We start from the raw sequence: 18,009 nt of genomic DNA on the forward strand, positions 1-18,009 counted from the left end.
AGTCAGTCCATACAGAGCTACCCATAATCTGCTCAGATGCGCTCAACAGGATTCCATCGCTATTCTATTACAATACAGAGCTAAAAACAGAGGCAGCTTTAACTGGAGCGATATCCACTGGACACTAATGTTGCTGCACTATGTTTTCCCAGGAATCCACTGAAGATTTATAAAAACTTGTTTGGGAAAAAGTGCATACAAATATTTTTCCAACTGTTAAAGGAACCAAATAACTGGTAAGCTTTAATCGTACTATATATTCTTTATTCAAAGCTATAAATATTGCTTTATTAACTGAACACTGTCTATGCATTTCTGAAACAAAAGGAACCTTGCATGTTAGGTGGATGGATGTTGGCTACTGCAAAACATCAATTTGCATAAGATCTTGCCCAATTTTCCTGCTGTCCCTGTGCCTATTGTAAAGGGTTTGCACCCTCAATTTTATTTATTTTTTGTTTAAACAATATTGATACAGAAGGAGTTAGAAGATGTTTTTCATACCAAATTAAGACCCTTTAACAAACTTGTTGACTGACATATCTATTATTAAAAATGCACAAACCTAAACATTTGACTGCCCACTGCTTTTAGTAAAATGTTATATTTACCATTCAAAAATGGCTACCACAAGGATATTTAATACATCTGAGCGATAACTTGTACAATCATTTTTTTAGCTTGGAAAGCAACAAGATGCCGTTCTTCGGTTGGATGAAATGGTCTAAGAATGATTCTGACAAGACCACTCAGTACCCTGGATCAGAAGTTGTAACCAAGACTTTGCTGAGGGAGCTGCAGTGGCACCTAGGAGAGCGTGAAAGGTTACTACACGAGATAGAAAACGAGCAGAAGGTGCAGAAAACAGGAGTGGATTATAACTGGCTGAGAAACGATTACAGCTTGAAGCCAAGCATCCCCGTTACAGAACAAAAGCAACTGGAAGTTCTGTGCTCTCAGATTCAGCCATGCCACACAGGGACAGTGCTAAGCAGGTATATCGATCTTGGAACAAAAACCTTTTTTGCCATGGTAGAGCGGTGACTTGTATATATTTTTATGATTTATGAGCTCATTAAAAGCAACCTAAACAAAAACATAATTGTATACAAAATAGATTTTAGCTTTCATCTTAGAATTTTTTGTTAACAGGAAAAATAAATGTAGCTTATTTATCAAAGCAACACATGCATTTCTGCTTTTTGGTATAGTTTTGTTTATATGGAAACCTTAAGATATGTATAAAGTGTGCATATTAACAGTATTCATTTTATAGGCAATTTCTAAATATACATACACAGATCTAAACACCACATAAACCTATTAATAGTGTGGGTTATCTGCCAAACCTTAAAACCTATAGTGTTTTTAAATGAATAGGCGATTTTACTATAACAAGTCTGCCTAGCTAGGGGAAGATAGTAAAACACCAGCCTTTTCTAGGTTGGCAAACTGAAGGGAATCCATAATGATGAATTAAAGACACAGTGAACGCCAACATGGCTTTAATGACTTGGATTGGTTTCAGGACCTAAAAAGGACAATGTTGAAGTATTAGGAACTGGCGTCTGTCCTCGAGCAGTATTAAACCCAAAAGCAAACATAATGCAGGTAATCAATTCTTAGATGTGAAGGTTGCATTCGTTTAGCTTTTCTAGTTTCTCCTGGTGATCTGGTCAGCAAGTCCTTTTTCAAACGAAAAAGCTCTTGCTGATAAGATACATGGATGAGACAAATCATTCAACACTGCCAGAGGTGTTTACAATAATCAGTTATTTAAAACATTTATCCCAGAAGGGGGAAAAAAAAAAAAAAAAAAAAAAAAACACTTGTAAAATATTCGCTGGAGTTCAGCTTCCTTTTGCTAGTGTATATGCATCTGCTAGTCCATCTAACACTCCCCTTCCCCCAGACTAGCAATGCTACTGTCCAAAGGGGCCCCCCTGTGCGCCTTAATCCAAAGGTGGGGCACTCCAATACAGGTGGTGTGTTACTGGCAAGATCACCAGGTAAAAAAACAGGGGGGACCCAATCCAGCCACCACATCGAATGATTGACGAGCTGCAATATTTTTTTGCTTTTGGATTTAATACCGCTTTCAGGAGCTGCATGTCTGTTTCAGGTCAGTGATGTACCAGTATGACTGCACAGTGCCTGCAGGTGGAAAAAAAAAAAAAAAAACACACACACACACACACACACACACACACGTCACCGGTGGCAGCTTTCATATTTCTACCTATACAGTTACCCTTGAATTTAGAAATTGGAGGAGATCAATGCAACCAAGCTGGTATTGAATAGAATGAGTATAGCTGCCTCTATACCTCAAACCAACACAACACCAAGAGAGAGCGCGAGACCGCACACGCAAGCGAGCAATTAACAGGCCATCTCTAGCCTTATTACACAGAAACGGTTTCAAATGTACAAGAAACACACAGATCAGCTTGTCATTTCCCTAAAATTAGCTGGATTAGGATAGGTGTATGTTACCTATATTAAAGCCTTAGGAAACTAGAGCTGCTGCCTAACATTTATTCATTTAAACCTTAAAAGCTCCTACTAGTGCCATCGCTAAATAGCTTTCAAAGCCTACATAAATTTGTCAACATCTATCTGAATATTTATCTCTTGAAAGTGCAAAAAGTGTAACAATGACTTTTTGTCTGCCTCCAGGTTTAGAGAAGTTCTGGCAGAAAATGATGTACTACCTTGGGAGATTGTCTACATATTCAAACAAGTCCTGAAAGATTTCCTGAGTTCCATAGAGAGAGAAAATCAACAGGTGAAGCTGATGGATTTGTGGAACTCAAACTGCCCTGTCAACTTTGCAGTGTCTGGCGATACAAACTCACACAAAGATGAAATCCCAACAGTATCCAGCTATGTTGACAGAAATACACAGAGTTTATTTCCAACTTTCTCAACCCGCATCTGGAACTTGCCATACTACTATCCTTCTGGTTGAATTAGGAAAAGCCTAAGCCATACATGTGACGAATTCCTAAATGAATTTTCTTTCAAAAATCGTAACAAAAAAACTTTCGTTCGAATGTCGCACCATTAGTTGGCTGCAGCAACATGCGGTTTTCGTGCAGCCATCAAATTTGAATGATCGGGCAAGTTGGAAATACAAATTTCTAATTAAATGATGGGGAGAATCGTGCGAGAAAAATAAATCAAAAAAGAAACGCACATGAGGTTTGACCTGAAAAGAAAAGATTCCTGGCTACGAGGTCTCCTTTCTGTGGCAACATGAGGTGAACTTGAAGGCTTGGTCGAATTTCAAAATCAAATGCACCATCGGATTACAAAAAGTGCACACATTTTCTTATTTTTGAAAGAAAATTTGTTGGACTTTGACCCATGTATGGCCTGCATTACTAATGAAAAAAAAGTGAGCACTTTCAACCATCCATGGCTAAAATGCCACCTCTCTCCATCATCACCCCCATATACTATAATACAGCAATAGGATTAGACCACTGCCTTCCAATGTTTCTAGCCTGCACATGTGGTTTCAGTGAAATTCTAAAGTCTGATGAAAAGAGCTGCACATAAATAGTATTATGGCAAAATCACAGTGAAGATGTGAAGCATAGCCCCCAGACATTGCCCTACTGAAAGCAATGATCATATGATTTGAGGAAAGTATATGGCAAATTATCAGGAGGGTGGGTGGGGGCATTTTGGTCACTGATGCACGAAAGAAATAAAAAAAAAAAAAACATCAAATTGCTTCCAACCACAAAAAAAAAACATATTTACAAAATCAAACTGACGTTTTTACAAGGGAATGCCATGTGCATTGTGATTCCTATGCATATTTTATAAGTACAAAACCATACCTTAAAAGCAATGCTATTTTTAGCCAGTTCCTGTAGCTATTTTTAAATGACTGACATATATACATACATGATGTATGACCCTATAGATACTTATTTTTTTGTACCAGTCAGACAAATGTAATTGTGTATAGTCCATGTTCCTACATTTTATGCAACTATAAAATATGTACCTATAACAGATGTGTTTATTTTAAAAAAAATAACTGCATGAAATCTACTTAAAGAACAGCATAAATGTACATAATCTTCAGTTAGGGAGTATAACCTCACAGGTTAAGATACATAAAGTAAAAATTAAAACTAAAATGATTTTAAGATAGGGTAAAGGTTAAAACATCTTACAAGTTAAAATACTGCGATGTCCACTCCTGTTTGAGGCGACAAATAAAACCAAGTACTGATTTGGTGATGCAGATTTCCTCTCTGAACTGTGCATTTCATTTTCACTTTGAATAAATAGGATGAATAATATGGATGAAGTGCAAGATTTGTTTAGGACAATAGGCTGGACATAAAAAAAAAAAAGTTTGATTTTTGTCTTACGTAAAATCCTTCTGATATTCATTGATTGACACAGCTTCAGAATCTTCTTGACCATTGAGTTATGCTGCCCCCTACAGGAGTAGGACACTAGGCAGGAAAAAGCTTTACTACACCTATGGGGAAATCCCGGGAGATATACTCCCACACTCTGCTATAGGCATTCAGCTTTGTTGCAAGCAGTGTCAGAAGAAATAACCCTACTCAATAGAGGGGTGAGTGCTGTGTCCAGCATCAGAGAAAAGGATTTTACAGTAAGACAAAAATCCAATTCTCTCTTTCATTCTTTGACTAACACAGCTCCAGAATCTTGACAGCTGGGATGTCCCAAAGCAGTGTAAAACATGAGGGGTGGGAAAAAAAAAAAAAAAAAAAAAAACGCAAAAAATAATCCCCATAGGCTAAACCTAGCCAACCAGGCAAAATGGAGCTCAACCAGAAGCAGGGACGCGAGTAGGTGACTGATCAGCCACTGGGGGGGGGGGGGGGGGGGGATAGTTAGTTAGTGACTATAGGCTATAACTAGGGATGCACCGAAATGAAAATTCTGGGCCGAAACCGAAAATGCAGGATGCCCTTGGCCAAAAACCGAAACCGAAAATGACTTTTTCCCCCAAAAAAAATTTAAAATAGATAGAACAGGGGCATACACCAAAAACAGGTAGTGATGTACACCCGTCGCTGCCACCCTGTCACAGTATATGTACTGTGATGGGTTGGCAAGAGGTTAATTTAATTACCAATGGTATTAGTATTATGCAGCATGAGGGGGTTAATGTATTGTCACTGCTGGTCACTGATGCATTAGTGACCGACCAGTGGCAATTAACCCCTTTGTGCTGTATTAGTGCAACCAGTATCAGTTGTAATTACCACTGGTTGCACTGATACTGGTTGCACTAATGCAGCACAAAGGGGTTAATTAACTGCCACTGGTCGGTCACTAATGCATCAGTGACTAGCAGTGGCAATACATTAACCCCCTCATGCTGCATAATACTAATACCATTGGTAAGCTGCCTCAGCTCTACCCCCTCCCCCCCCAGCCACTGCCTCAGCCTCCCCCTCGGCAGTACACCCTCCCCCCCACTGGCTCAGCATCCCTCCCCATCCCAACGATTCAATCTCCTTACTGTAACTCTGCTGAGTGCTCCTCCGGTGTATAGTTCATTCAAAAGAAGCGCCTCTGGCCGGCGGCCCGCCTCTCGGTGATGTCCCTACTACGATCTGTGTATGAATGAAGTGCTACACCGGGCGGGAGGGAGGGCGGGCGAGCGGACGCTAATAGAGATAACTATGTGAGCCTTCACTTCACTGTCAGCGGAGATACATGCCTGACAGGGAAGTGAAGGCTCACAGTTACAGCTATTAGCGGCCACTCCCCCCGCCCGATGTCAGGTCAGTTCATTCAAACACAGTCCCGCTGACAGTGAAGTGAAGGCTCACATAGTTATATCTATTATGGCCGCTCGCCCACCCTCCCGCCCGGTATGTGACTTCATTCATACAAAGATCGTAGTAGTAGGGACATCATTGAGAGGCAGGCGGCCAGCCAGCCAGCGGCGGGACTTTTAAAACCTGCGCCCTCCTTCCTCACGGAAGGAGGCCATATTAATTTCGGCATTGTTAACCCATTATCGGCCGAAATGGGATAGGCTAATTTTCGACCGATAATTTCGGTGGCCGAAATTTCAGTGCATTCCTAGCTATAACTGACAGTGACTAGGACTATATAGCTGCAACTGTGAGATACTATATACTGACTGTTAGATACTATATACTGTGATGGTAAGATACCATATACTGTGACTGCGAGTATACAAATAACTGTAAATAGCTGTATTAAGTGTACCTTGCAGCTAAGTACCTTGCGACAGGGACTGGGTGTAACTGGGTGACTAGGACTACCTTGCTACAGCGTATAGCCTTAGCGACTGGGTGTTAGCCTTTGCAACTAAGAAGTTAGCGTCTGGTAGTAACCTCAGTACCTGGGGAGCTACTGTAGCGTCTGGGACCGGGTATACCTTTAACGACTGGTGGATAACCCTAGCGACTAGGAGGACTTAGCCTTAGCGACCGCGTGTAGCCTTAGCGACTGGGTTATAGCGACTGGCCGATAGAGATTAGGTGTAAACCCTTAGCGAATAAGAAGTTAGCATCTGGTAGTAACCTCAGTGCCTGGGGAGCTACTGTAGCGACTAGGACCGGGTACACCTTGTGACTGGGAGTACCTTTAACAACTGGGGGATTACCCTAGCGATTAGGAGGACCTTGTGTCCTTAGGTGACTACCCTAGCATCTAGTGATTACCCTAGGGTTAGAACCAGGGAAGATAGAGGTAGTAGGGCTGAACGATATTCGATTTTAACATAGACATCGCGCTGTGAGCGTGTGCGATAGTCACATCGTCGGAAAAGCGATGGTGTAGGGAAGTATCACAGGTTAAGAACAGTGTGGAAGGCAGAGAAGTCGGGACTCACAGTGAGTAGAAGAACACAGCCTGACATCAGTCCCCTCCCCTCACGTTCAATATGCCCTGGAGCTAGCAGTGAGCGCAGGCACACGTGATGGGGGTCCCCCTGCTCGCAGCGCAGGCACGCGTGATGGGGGTCCCCCTGCTCGCAGCGCTCACCGCTCAGTCAGGAGAACTAGCTCCAGGGCAGACTGAACATATCAAAGGACGGATGTCAGGCTGTGTTCTTCTACTCACTGAGCCCCGACTTCTCTGCCTTCCACAGAATCCACACTGTCTTGTTAACCTGCTATACTTTCCAATCCCTACATTAACCCTGTATGGTACAATCAGAACTTGAAGGCTGCACTACCTCCCTACATTAACCCTGTATGGTACGCAATCAGAAAGCTGCAGTACTGCCCTACATTAACCCTGTATGGTCAGAAGGCTGCACATTCCACGTGCCTGCACACGCGATTGGTTTGCTGCACCGCTGCTCACGGCGCTCACCGCTTAGTCACAGCCAACATTAACAACATTCATCACTACTAAAAATGCACGACAAAGAGGATCCGCTGCAAAAAACTATCGCAATATATATTGTCTGGAAAAAAAATATTGCAATGCGATTTTATTTCAATATCTTGCAGCCCTAAGAGGCAGTGCAGGTAAGGAATAGAAGGTATCTTACTTATTCCCCCATAGAGTAGAGGGTAAAGTCCGATAGGATTGGGGATGTCGCTCAGTGCACTTCTTGCTGCGTGTATGCGTTCCTTGATGAACCAATCGAGGGCGAATACTGCTGTGCAAGATGTGAGCGTCTTGCTTCTCTGAAAGCCCAGATCCTGGATCTAGAGAACAAGGTAGCAACGCTGCGTAGCACCATCAACCTGGAAAGGAGCTTGGACATTACCCCATCAGGTGCTGGCAGGGGTCGGCATAAAGGAGGGTGAAAACATGGAGACGCAGGCACCAGAGGTAGGCAGCTGGGTGACAGGAGGGGTAGAGGGAAGGAGGTCTAGGGAGAACAGTCCTGAGTTTGAACACCCCAACAAATATGCCAAGTTGCATGACGATGGGGACATCAGCTCAGGGGTGGCAGTGCTGGAGCAGGCTCCCTCACCCAGCTGCCAGGGGTGGGGTGGCTCCAGGAAGGAGGGGGGCAGGGACTAAGGAAAGGTTAGACAGGTTGTGGTAGCGGGTGACTCAATCATCAAGAGGACAGATTGGCTACCGCAATCTTTTTGACAGCCCTAACAGTATGTTTACCGGGCGCTGGAGTTCGGCACATCGCAGATCGGGTAGACAGATTGGGCAGGGCTGGGGAGGACCCAGCGATCATGGTTCATGTGGGCACCAAAGACCAAGTGAGAGGAAGGTGGAGGATCCTAAAGAACGATTTCAGGGACTTAGGGACTAGATTGAGGAATAGGACCTCCAAGGTGGTTTTCTCTGAAATACAGTGGGTACGGAAAGTATTCAGACCCCCCTTAAATTTTTCACTCTTTGTTATATGGCAGCCATTTGCTAAAATAATTTAGGTTCATTCTTCTTCCTCATGAATGTACACATAGCACCCCATACTGACAGAAAAACACAGAATTGTTGACATTGTTGCAGATTTATTAAAAAAGAAAAACTGAAATATCACATGGTCCTAAGTATTCAGACCCTTTGCTCAGTATTTAGTAGAAGCCCCCTTTTGATCTAATACAGCCAGGAGTCTTTTTGAGAAAGATGCAACAAGTCTTTCACACCTGGATTTGGGGATCCTCTGCCATTCCTCCTTGCAGATCCTCTCCAGTTCTGTCAGGTTGGATGGTAAACGTTGGTGGACAGCCATTTTTAGGTCTCTCCAGAGATGCTCAATTGGGTTTAAGTCAGGGCTCTGGCTGGGCCATTCAAGAACAGTCACGGAGTTGTTGTGAAGCCACTCCTTCGTTATTTTAGCTGTGTGCTTAGGGTCATTGTCTTGTTGGAAGGTAAACCTTCGGCCCAGTCTGAGGTCCAGAGCACTCTGGGGAAGGTTTTTGTCCAGGATATCCCTGTACTTGGCCGCATTCATCTTTCCCTCGATTGCAACCAGTCGTCCTGCCCCTGCAGCTGAAAAACACCCTCACAGCATGATGCTGCCACCACGATGCTTCACTGTTGGGACTGTATTGGACAGGTGATGAGCAGTGCCTGGTTTTCTCCACACATACCGCTTAGAATTAAGGCCAAAAAGTTCTATTTTGGTCTCATCAGACCAGAGAATCTCATTTCTCACCATCTTGGAGTCCTTCAGGTGTTTTTTTAGCAAACTCCATGCGGGCTTTCATGTGTCTTACACTGAGGAGAGGCTTTCGTCGGGCCACTCTGCCATAAAGCCCCGACTGGTGGAGGGCTGCAGTGATGGTTGACTTTCTACAACTTTCTCCCATCTCCTGACTGCATCTCTGGAGCTCAGCCACAGTGATCTTTGGGTTCTTCTTTACCTCTCTCACCAAGGCTCTTCTCCCCCGATAGCTCAGTTTGGCCGGACGGCCAGCTCTAGGAAGGGTTCTGGTCGTCCCAAACGTCTTCCATTTGAGGATTATGGAGGCCACTGTGCTCTTAGGAACCTTAAGTGCAGCAGAAATCTTTTTGTAACCTTGGCCAGATCTGTGCCTTGCCACAATTCTGTCTCTGAGCTCTTCAGGCAGTTCCTTTTGACCTCATGATTCTCATTTGCTCTGACATGCATTGTGATCTGGAAGGTCTTATATAGACAGGTGTGTGGCTTTCCTAATCAAGTCCAATCAGTATAATCAAACACAGCTGGACTCAAATGAAGGTGTAGAACCATCTCAAGGATGATCAGAAGAAATGGAAAGCACCTGAGTTAAATATATGAGTGTCACAGCAAAGGGTCTGAATACTTAGGACCATGTGATATTTCAGTTTTTCTTTTAATAAATCTGCAACAATGTCAACAATTCTGTGTTTTTCTGTCAGTATGGGGTGCCATTTGTACATTCATGAGGAAGAAGAATGAACTTAAATGATTTTAGCAAATGGCTGCAATATAACAGAGTGAAAAATTTAAGGGGGTCTGAATACTTTCCGTACCCACTGTACTGCCTGTACCTCGAGCCACACCAGTGAGGCAGAAGAAGGTTAGGGAACAAGTGGCTGAGGAACTGGTGTTGGAAGGAGGGGTTTGGGTTCCTGGAGAACTGGGCTGACTTCTCAGTCGGCTACCGGCTCTTTTCTAAGGACGGGTAGCACCTTAATGGGGGACAGTACAGCTCTTTTGGGGAGAAAGATGGTCACAAAGTTGGAGGGGCTTTTAAACTAGGAGGGAGGAGGGCACAGTGGTAGAGTCAGTTAGGAAGGAGCTAAGGACTGAGTATTATTGGGGGTGGTAGCGACAGGAGGTCGGTAACGTCTAAACTTGGGGGGTCTGTTCGGACAAACCACAGACCATACATAAATAAAATTAAGCACTATGCAATATCAACTTCCACTAAATTTAAGAGGGATATATGCAAATGCCAGGAGCCTAGCTAATAAAATGGAAGAGCTGGAAATGTTAGTACATGAGGAGGACATAGACCTTGTGGGAATAACAGAAACTTTGTTCGACTCCTGACATGACTGGCTGGCCAATATCCAAGGGTATTCTGTGTATCGGAAGGACAGGAAAAGAAAAAGGGGGGGGGGGGTATGTCCCTATGTCAAGAATAATGTAAGGGTGGTAGAGAGGAGTGATATTATAGAAGGGATGAGTACGGAGTTAGAATCCGTGTGGGTAGAACTCTGTAGGTAAGGTGATAATTGGGGAAGTAATTGTGGGGGTTTGCTGTAGGCCACCCAACCAAAAGGGAGGAGGTAGAGTTGGAATTTATGTCACTGTTGGGTAACATGGCAAAGCTGGGGCCAGTCATCTTATTAGGGGACTTCAACTATCCTGACATTAACTGGGAAGAGGGGATTGCACACTCACTAAAGGCCCTTCTCTTCATGGAAACCTTACAGGACAACTACAGTCAGGTCCATAAATATTGGGACATCAACAAAATTCTAATCTTTCTGGCTCTATACACCGCCACAATGGATTTGAAATGAAACAAAATGTGCTTTAACTGCAGACTTTCAGCTTTAATTTGAGGGTATTTACATCCAAATCAGGTGAAAAGTGTAGGAATTACAACAGTTTGTATATGTGCCTCCCATTTTTTTAAAAAGGGACCAAAAGTAAAGGGACAATTGGCTGCTCAGCTATTCCATGGCCAGTGTGTGTTATTCCCTCATTATCCCATTTACAAGGAGCAGATAAAAGGTCCAGAGTTAATTTCAAGTGTGTTATTTGCATTTGGAATCTGTTGCTGTCAACTCCCAAAGAGCTGTCACTATCAGTGAAGCAAGCCATCATTAGGCTGAAAAAACAAACCCATCAGAGATTAGGTGTGGCTAAATCAACTGTTTGGAACATCCTTAAAAAGAAAGAACGCACCGGTGAGCTTAGCAACACCAAAAGACCCACAAGACCACGGAAAACAACTGTGGTGGATGACTGAAGAATTCTTACCCCGGTGAAGTAAACACCCTTCACAACAGTTGGCCAGATCAAGAACATCAACAATCAAGAGAAGACTTCACCAGAGTAAATACAGGAGGGTTCACCACAAGATGTAAACCAGTTGTGAGCCTCAAAAACAGGATGGCCAGATTAGTGTTTGCCAAACAACATCTAAAAAAGCCTTCACAGTTCTTGAACAACATCCACGGACAGATGAGACCAAGATCAACTTGTAACAGAATGATGGGAAGAGAAGAGTATGGAGAAGGATACCACCTCACCAGTGAAGCATGGTGGTGGTAGTGTCATGGCGTAGGCATGTATGGCTGCAAATGGAACTAGTTCTCTAGTATTTATTGATGACGTGACTGCTGCCAAAAGCAGCAGGATGAATTCTGAAGTGTTTCGGGCAATACCTGCTCATATTCAGCCAAATGCTTCAGAACTCATTGGACGCGCTTCACAGTGCAGATGGACAACGACCTGAAGCATACTGAGAAAGCAACCAAAGGAGTTTAAGGGAAAGAAGTGGAATGTTGTTATGCAATGGAAAGTCAATCAACTGACCTGAATCCGATTGAGCATGCATTTCACTTGAAGACAAAACTGAAGGGAAAATGCCCCAAAAACAAGCAGGAACTGAAGACAGTTGCAGTAGAGGCCTGGCAGAGCATCACCAGGGATGAAACCCAGCGTCTGGGGAAGTCTATGCATTCCAGACTTCAGGCTGTAATTGACTGCAAAGGATTTGCAACCAAGAATAAAAAAGTGAAAGTTTGATTTGATTGTTAATCTGTCCCATTACATTTGGTCCCTTAAAAAGTTGGAGGCACATATACAAACTGTTGTAATTCCTACACCATTCACCTGATTTGGATGGAAATACCCTCAAATTAAAGCTGAAAGTCTGCAGTTAAAGAACATCATCATGTTTGTTTCATTTCATCTATTAATTACTAATAACCCAGACCTAATCTCAGCTGTAGGAGTCCGGGACAACTTGGGTTCTAGCGAGCACAGGTCACTCACATTTACCGTAAATCACAAAATAGCAAGGCATGAGGGCAACATAAGAACCCTAAACTTCAGAAGGGCAAACTTCCCCAAACTGTGCTCAATGATAAAGGAAATAAACTGGGACAAAACCCTTGGAACAATGACCACGGAGGAAAAAACTGAATTTTTGTAAAATCTTACCTGTAAAATTCCTTTCTCTGAGTCCTCCGACAGTCGCCGCCTCCTCTAAGTCCTCACTGTTGGGTATTGTCTTCCTATCCGTAGGAATAGCTAGGCATATAGACTTAGTCAAAAGACAAAAGGCATTAGCATATACACACCCACGGGGGCTGTCCTATCAGGTCAATACCCCCCCGCATCACCACTCCCAACTCAGTTTGGTAGCATAGCAGTAGGTAATAAGAACCCCAAAAGAGGGGCGGGGGCGGCGACTGTCGGAGGACTCAGAGAAAGGAATTTTACAAAAATTCAGTTTTCTCTTACGTCCTCCGACAGTCGCCGCCTCCTCTAAGTCCTCACTGTTGGGATGTCCCAAAGCAGTATAGATATGAGGGGTGGGAGACGCAACCGTAGAAAAGGCAATGCAGTACCCACATCAGAGAAAGGAATCTTACATGCACCGTAAGAAAACCAACTGGGCAACAGAAAAAAACAATGCTCAACAGGAGCAACAGCCCAGGAAAGCAAATGCCAACAGCCAGGTACCCAGAGAAAAATTCAAGGGTCCATCATGGCACTGCCGCACTGAGAACTTTGCGGCCAAAAGAAGCATCAGCTGATGCCAGAACGTCTACTTTGTAGAACTTGGAAAAAGTGTGCACTGACGACCAAGTCGCCGCCTTGCACACCTGGGCCACCGAGGCCCGATGCCAATAGGCCCAAGATGCACTCAAAGACCTGGTAGAGTGCGCCTTAACAGGGAAGGGCGGAACCCGTTCCTTCAAGGCGTAAGCCTGCTCAATGGTCTGTCTGATCCATTTGGCAATAGTAGCTGCGGACGCAGCCATGCCCTTCCGAGGTCCCTCAGGAAGGACAAAGAGGGAATCCGTCTTTCGAAAGGATTCCGTAGACAGGTAAACCCTGATCGCCCTGACAAAGTCCAGGGAATGCAACGCAATCTCCTTTGGATGTTTAGGCTTCGTACAAAGCGAAGGCAGGACAATGTCCTCATTAAGGTGAAATTCAGAGATCACCTTGGGAAGGAAGGATGGGGGTGATCTCAAAACCACCTTATCCTTGTGAATGATCAAGTAAGGGGAGCGGCAAGACAACGCCGCCAGCTCCGACACCCTGCGAGCCGAAGTGATCGCCACTAGAAAAGCAACCTTTTGACAGCAGAGGCAACGATATCTCCCTGATGTTTTTAAAGGGAGCACGCTGTAACACGGACAGAACCAAGTTCAAGTCCCATGGAGGTAAAGGCTCCTTCCTGGGAGGAGCCAGATGTCGCACACCTTGAATGAAGGTGCGCACCAAGGAACGAGACGCCACAGGGCGTTGGAAAAGAACAGCCAGTGCAGACACCTGGCCCTTTATCGTGGCCAGCGCCAGGCGCTGATCCACTCCAGACTGGAGGAAAGCCAAAATTCTCGACACCGAGTAAGAACGAGGGGAGAACCCCATGGACTCACACCAGGCGAAATAGGCTTTCCAGGTACGGTAATAAATCTTACCAGAGGAGGTTTTTCTAGCCTTGATCAGGGTAGGAATAACCTCAGGAGATAGACCCTTGTCCTTCAAGACCTGGGTCTCAACAGCCGTTAAAGCCAGCGACTGAAGCAGGATGGAAGATCGGACCTTGAGACAAGAGATCTTCCCGCAGAGGCAGAAGCCACGGAGGCGCCACTGCCAGGTGAACAACGTCGGCGTACCAGGACCGGCGAGGCCAGTCCGGCGCCACCAGAATCACCATGTGCGGTGTCGAGACCAATCTGCTAAGGAACCAGGATAGTAACTGAATCGGAGGAAAGGCGTACATCAGACGATACTGATGCCAAGGGGCCACCAACGCATCCGAGGCGTCCGCCAACGGATCGCGCAGTCTTGCCACGAACCTTCCCACCTTTAGATTTAGCCGGGATGCGAACAGATCCACGTCTGGGGATCCCCACTTCGCACACAGCATCTGAAAGACCTCCGGGTGTAGGGACCATTCCCCCTGGTCGAGGGTCTGGCAGCTCAGATAGTCTGCCTGCCAATTCTCCACACCCGGAATGTGAACCGCCGAGATCGCCGGGACATGAGTCTCGGCCCAAGAAAGAATATCGGTCACCTCCCGGGCTGCTCGAGCACTCCTGGTGCCCCCCTGGTGGTTGATTTAAGCCACCGCGGTAGCATTGTCCATCTGTACGCGAACAGGCAGGCCCTGGAGACGGTCCGACCACTGGAAGAGAGAGTTTTATCGCTCGTAGTTCCAGTACATTTATCGGGAGGGAGGATTCCTCCTCCGACCAAGTGCCCTGGGCAGACAGACTGCCCAGGACTCCACCCCAGCCCGACAGGCTGGCATCCGTGGTAACCACACCCCAGCCCGACAGGCTGGCATCCGTGGTAACCACCGTCCAGGACTTGCCTTCCGCCACCGACGGGGACTGGATCCACCACAGAAGAGCCAATCTGGTCTGGCGACTCAAGGAGACATCCAGATCCAAGGACTGAGGAAGTCTGTCCCACTTGGCCAGGATCTCCGTCTGGAGAGCCCGCGTGTGGAACTGGGCAAAGGGAATCGCCTCGAAGGCCGACACCATCAACCCCGGGCCCCGCATGCAGGTCCTGAGTGACGAGGACGGATTGTCCCTGAGGGACCCGATTTCGTCCCGCAAAGTCCGGAGCTTGTCCTCCGGCAAGAATACCTTTGCCTGAGCAGAGTCCAGAACCATTCCCAGATAGGGAAGGCGAAGCGACGGAGACAACGCTGATTTCTGAACGTTGATGGTCCATCCGAACTCCTGGAGCGTCTGTACCGTGATGGACAGATCGCGCACAAGGTCCTGACTGGCACGCGATCTCAGAAGCAGATCGTCCAGGTACCCCAGGACCGCAATGCCCTGGGCCCGCAGCAGGCCCAGGACCGGTGCCAACACCTTGGTAAACACCCTGGGTGCCGAAGCGAGACCGAACGGTAACGCCACAAACTGGTAGTGGTCCTCTGCGATAGCGAACCGAAGGTACCGCTGATGACCCTCGAAAATGGGGATGTGCAGGTACGCATCCTTCAGATCTATCGAAGCCAGGAATTCTCCCGGACTCAAGGAGGCCACTAGCGAACGGAGAGACTCCATTCGAAACACGCACAAAGCGGTTCAGCGCTTTCAGGTCCAGAATAGGACGCACTTTGCCCTCCTTCCTGGGCACAGTGAACAGATTTGAATAAAACCCCCGAAACCTGTCCCGATGAGGCACCGGGACAATCACCCCTTGAGCAAGCAGGTCCTGCACCGCTTGATGCAAGTCCTGCAGACGCCCCGGAAGCAGATGGAGATTGGAGGGAAAGAATCTGTCCGCCGGCCTGGAAAGGAATACGATCTTGTAACCTGATCGAACGATTTCCTGGACCCACCTGTCCGAAATCCGGAGCAGCCAAGGCCGGAGGAAACCGCGCAAACGTCCCCCCACCCCTGAAACGGGGGGAGGGCTTCCCTTCAGGCAGAGGCGGATTGTCCTGCCGAGCCGGCATTGCCGGCCTTCTACTTACCCGCCCAGGGTTTCTTCTGGTTGCCCTGGGCCTTAAAGGGCTTGCCCTTCTTGGATTGGTTCCGAAAGGACCATTGATTGGATCTAGGCGCAGAACCCCGCTTGCCTCGGAAAGACTTGTTCTTCGGGTTCTGGGGCAGCATAGTGCTCTTCCCCCCCCCCCCGTGACGCCTTTCACCAGGGTATCCAACGCCTCGCCAAAAAGGCGAGAGCCAGCATAGGGAAAATCAGCAACTGTTTTCCACGAGGACTGGTCGGTCGACCAGCTCTTCAGCCATATCAGTCGCCGGTTAAGCACCGCGACACTCGAGAGGCGAGCCACCAAAGGGGCCTCATTTAAGGCTGCATCACACAAATACATGACTCCTTGGTGGATCTGGTCCACCATTTCTAGTCGGGCAGGCGGCACGTCATCAGACACTAGATTGCTTCTAAGCATCTTAATCCAATCAGCCACCATAACGGACGCGAAAACGGGTTTGAGCAATGAACCTGCCACCGTATAGGAATGGCGGGCTAGAGACTCCAACCGCCGGTCCGTGGGATCCCGGAAAACCGGGGTATCCTCAGTAGGAACCAAGGTAGCCTTGTTCAGCACGGCCACAGTGTGATCTACCTGTGGAGGCACACACCATCGCGATTCCGTAGCCGGCGCAAAGGGATAAAGCAGTTTGAACCGACTAGGTACCAGGAATGGACGTTTTAACGTGCGCCACATTTCATTAACAGTGTAATGAAATTCAGCTGGGCAGGGAAAAACCTGCACAGACTTGCGGGCCCTGTGCGTCCCAAACGAGGACACAATGCCCGGAGGACTGGGCTCTTCCTCCAAATGTAAGGTTTCCTTAACCGAAATAATCAACTCATCCATGGTCGCCCGTTCTTCAGGTGACCCTGGGGAGGATGTATCAACACCCTCCACCTCAGCCTCCCCCTCAGACCCCGTGGGGTCTAAAGATGAGTGGGACCCTGAAAAGGGCACGCTCGCAGCAGCCATATCCCCATCTGAATCAGAAGAGAGAGACAACCTGGGCCTCTTTCTCGCAGCCCGTTCAGACATCAGCATTTCCATATTTGCCACCAAAGTCGCAACTACAGCAGCCAGATCAGGTCGCAGTGGGGCCACAGGAGAACTGGGGCCCCCCCACTAAAGCTGGAGGGAACTTGCTTTCCTGAGAATCCATGGCTCAAGTTATCAAAAAAACTACAGTACAAAAAAGCAGTGTACTGTCCCCTTAAATAGCGCTGCGGAGTGCGCAGCCCACCGCTACTGTCACACCTATGAAAGACCCCCAAAAGGAGAAGAGAAACTGAGCCAGAAGCAGTATACAGAAGGAGATCGAGAGAGACAACCTGCAGAGCCCGCAGAGCGTTGCTACCTGTGTCCTTGCTGCCGAGGAAAAGGAAGTGCTGCTGGAGAGGGCTGGACTATAAGCCAGACCCCAGGGAAATTGGCCGCCCTATAGGGATGCATTGGAAGCTACACCAAAATGGCCGCCGACATGCGGCCGAACCGATCGTTCCACCGCCCACAAAATGGCGGCGGATGGCGCCAAAATGACAAGCATGATCGCCCCAGAGGAGCTATACATGTGTGCCCACAGTAAAGATGGCGGACCGCGCGAAAATACACCGCTGCGGTCGCCACACAAGCACAAAGTCTGCACCCCCAACATGCACCTAAGGTGACAGGGACACCCGGCAAACATATCAGATCTGCACAAACGAACCCCGCAGGGATCGCACAGTAAGGTACACAGGCACAGACATGGGGACACACAGCAACACAGACTGCCACCCCAGACAGAGGCCCCACACAGAAAAGTACTTACCTGTACCATGATGGCGTGGGGAAGCCTCTATGCACGGATAAACCTCTGTCCTCATCTGACAGGGAGTGCCGTGAGCCA

General features: G+C 46.9%; 1 protein-coding gene across 1 annotated transcript; it reads left to right on the forward strand.

Moving 5' to 3' along the window:
- The first annotated feature begins 685 nt into the window (after window positions 1-685).
- On the forward strand, window positions 686-2,984 carry RD3L (RD3 like). Its single transcript, XM_082275597.1, has 2 exons — window positions 686-995; window positions 2,680-2,984. The coding sequence occupies exons 1-2, from the start codon at window positions 697-699 to the stop codon at window positions 2,969-2,971; spliced, it is 591 nt and encodes a 196-aa protein (XP_082131723.1). The 5' UTR covers window positions 686-696; the 3' UTR covers window positions 2,972-2,984.
- The last annotated feature ends 15,025 nt before the right edge of the window (window positions 2,985-18,009 follow it).

This window comes from Pelophylax lessonae (genome assembly GCF_965119305.1).
Source record: "Pelophylax lessonae genome assembly, chromosome: 13".
Classification (NCBI taxonomy): domain Eukaryota; kingdom Metazoa; phylum Chordata; class Amphibia; order Anura; family Ranidae; genus Pelophylax; species Pelophylax lessonae.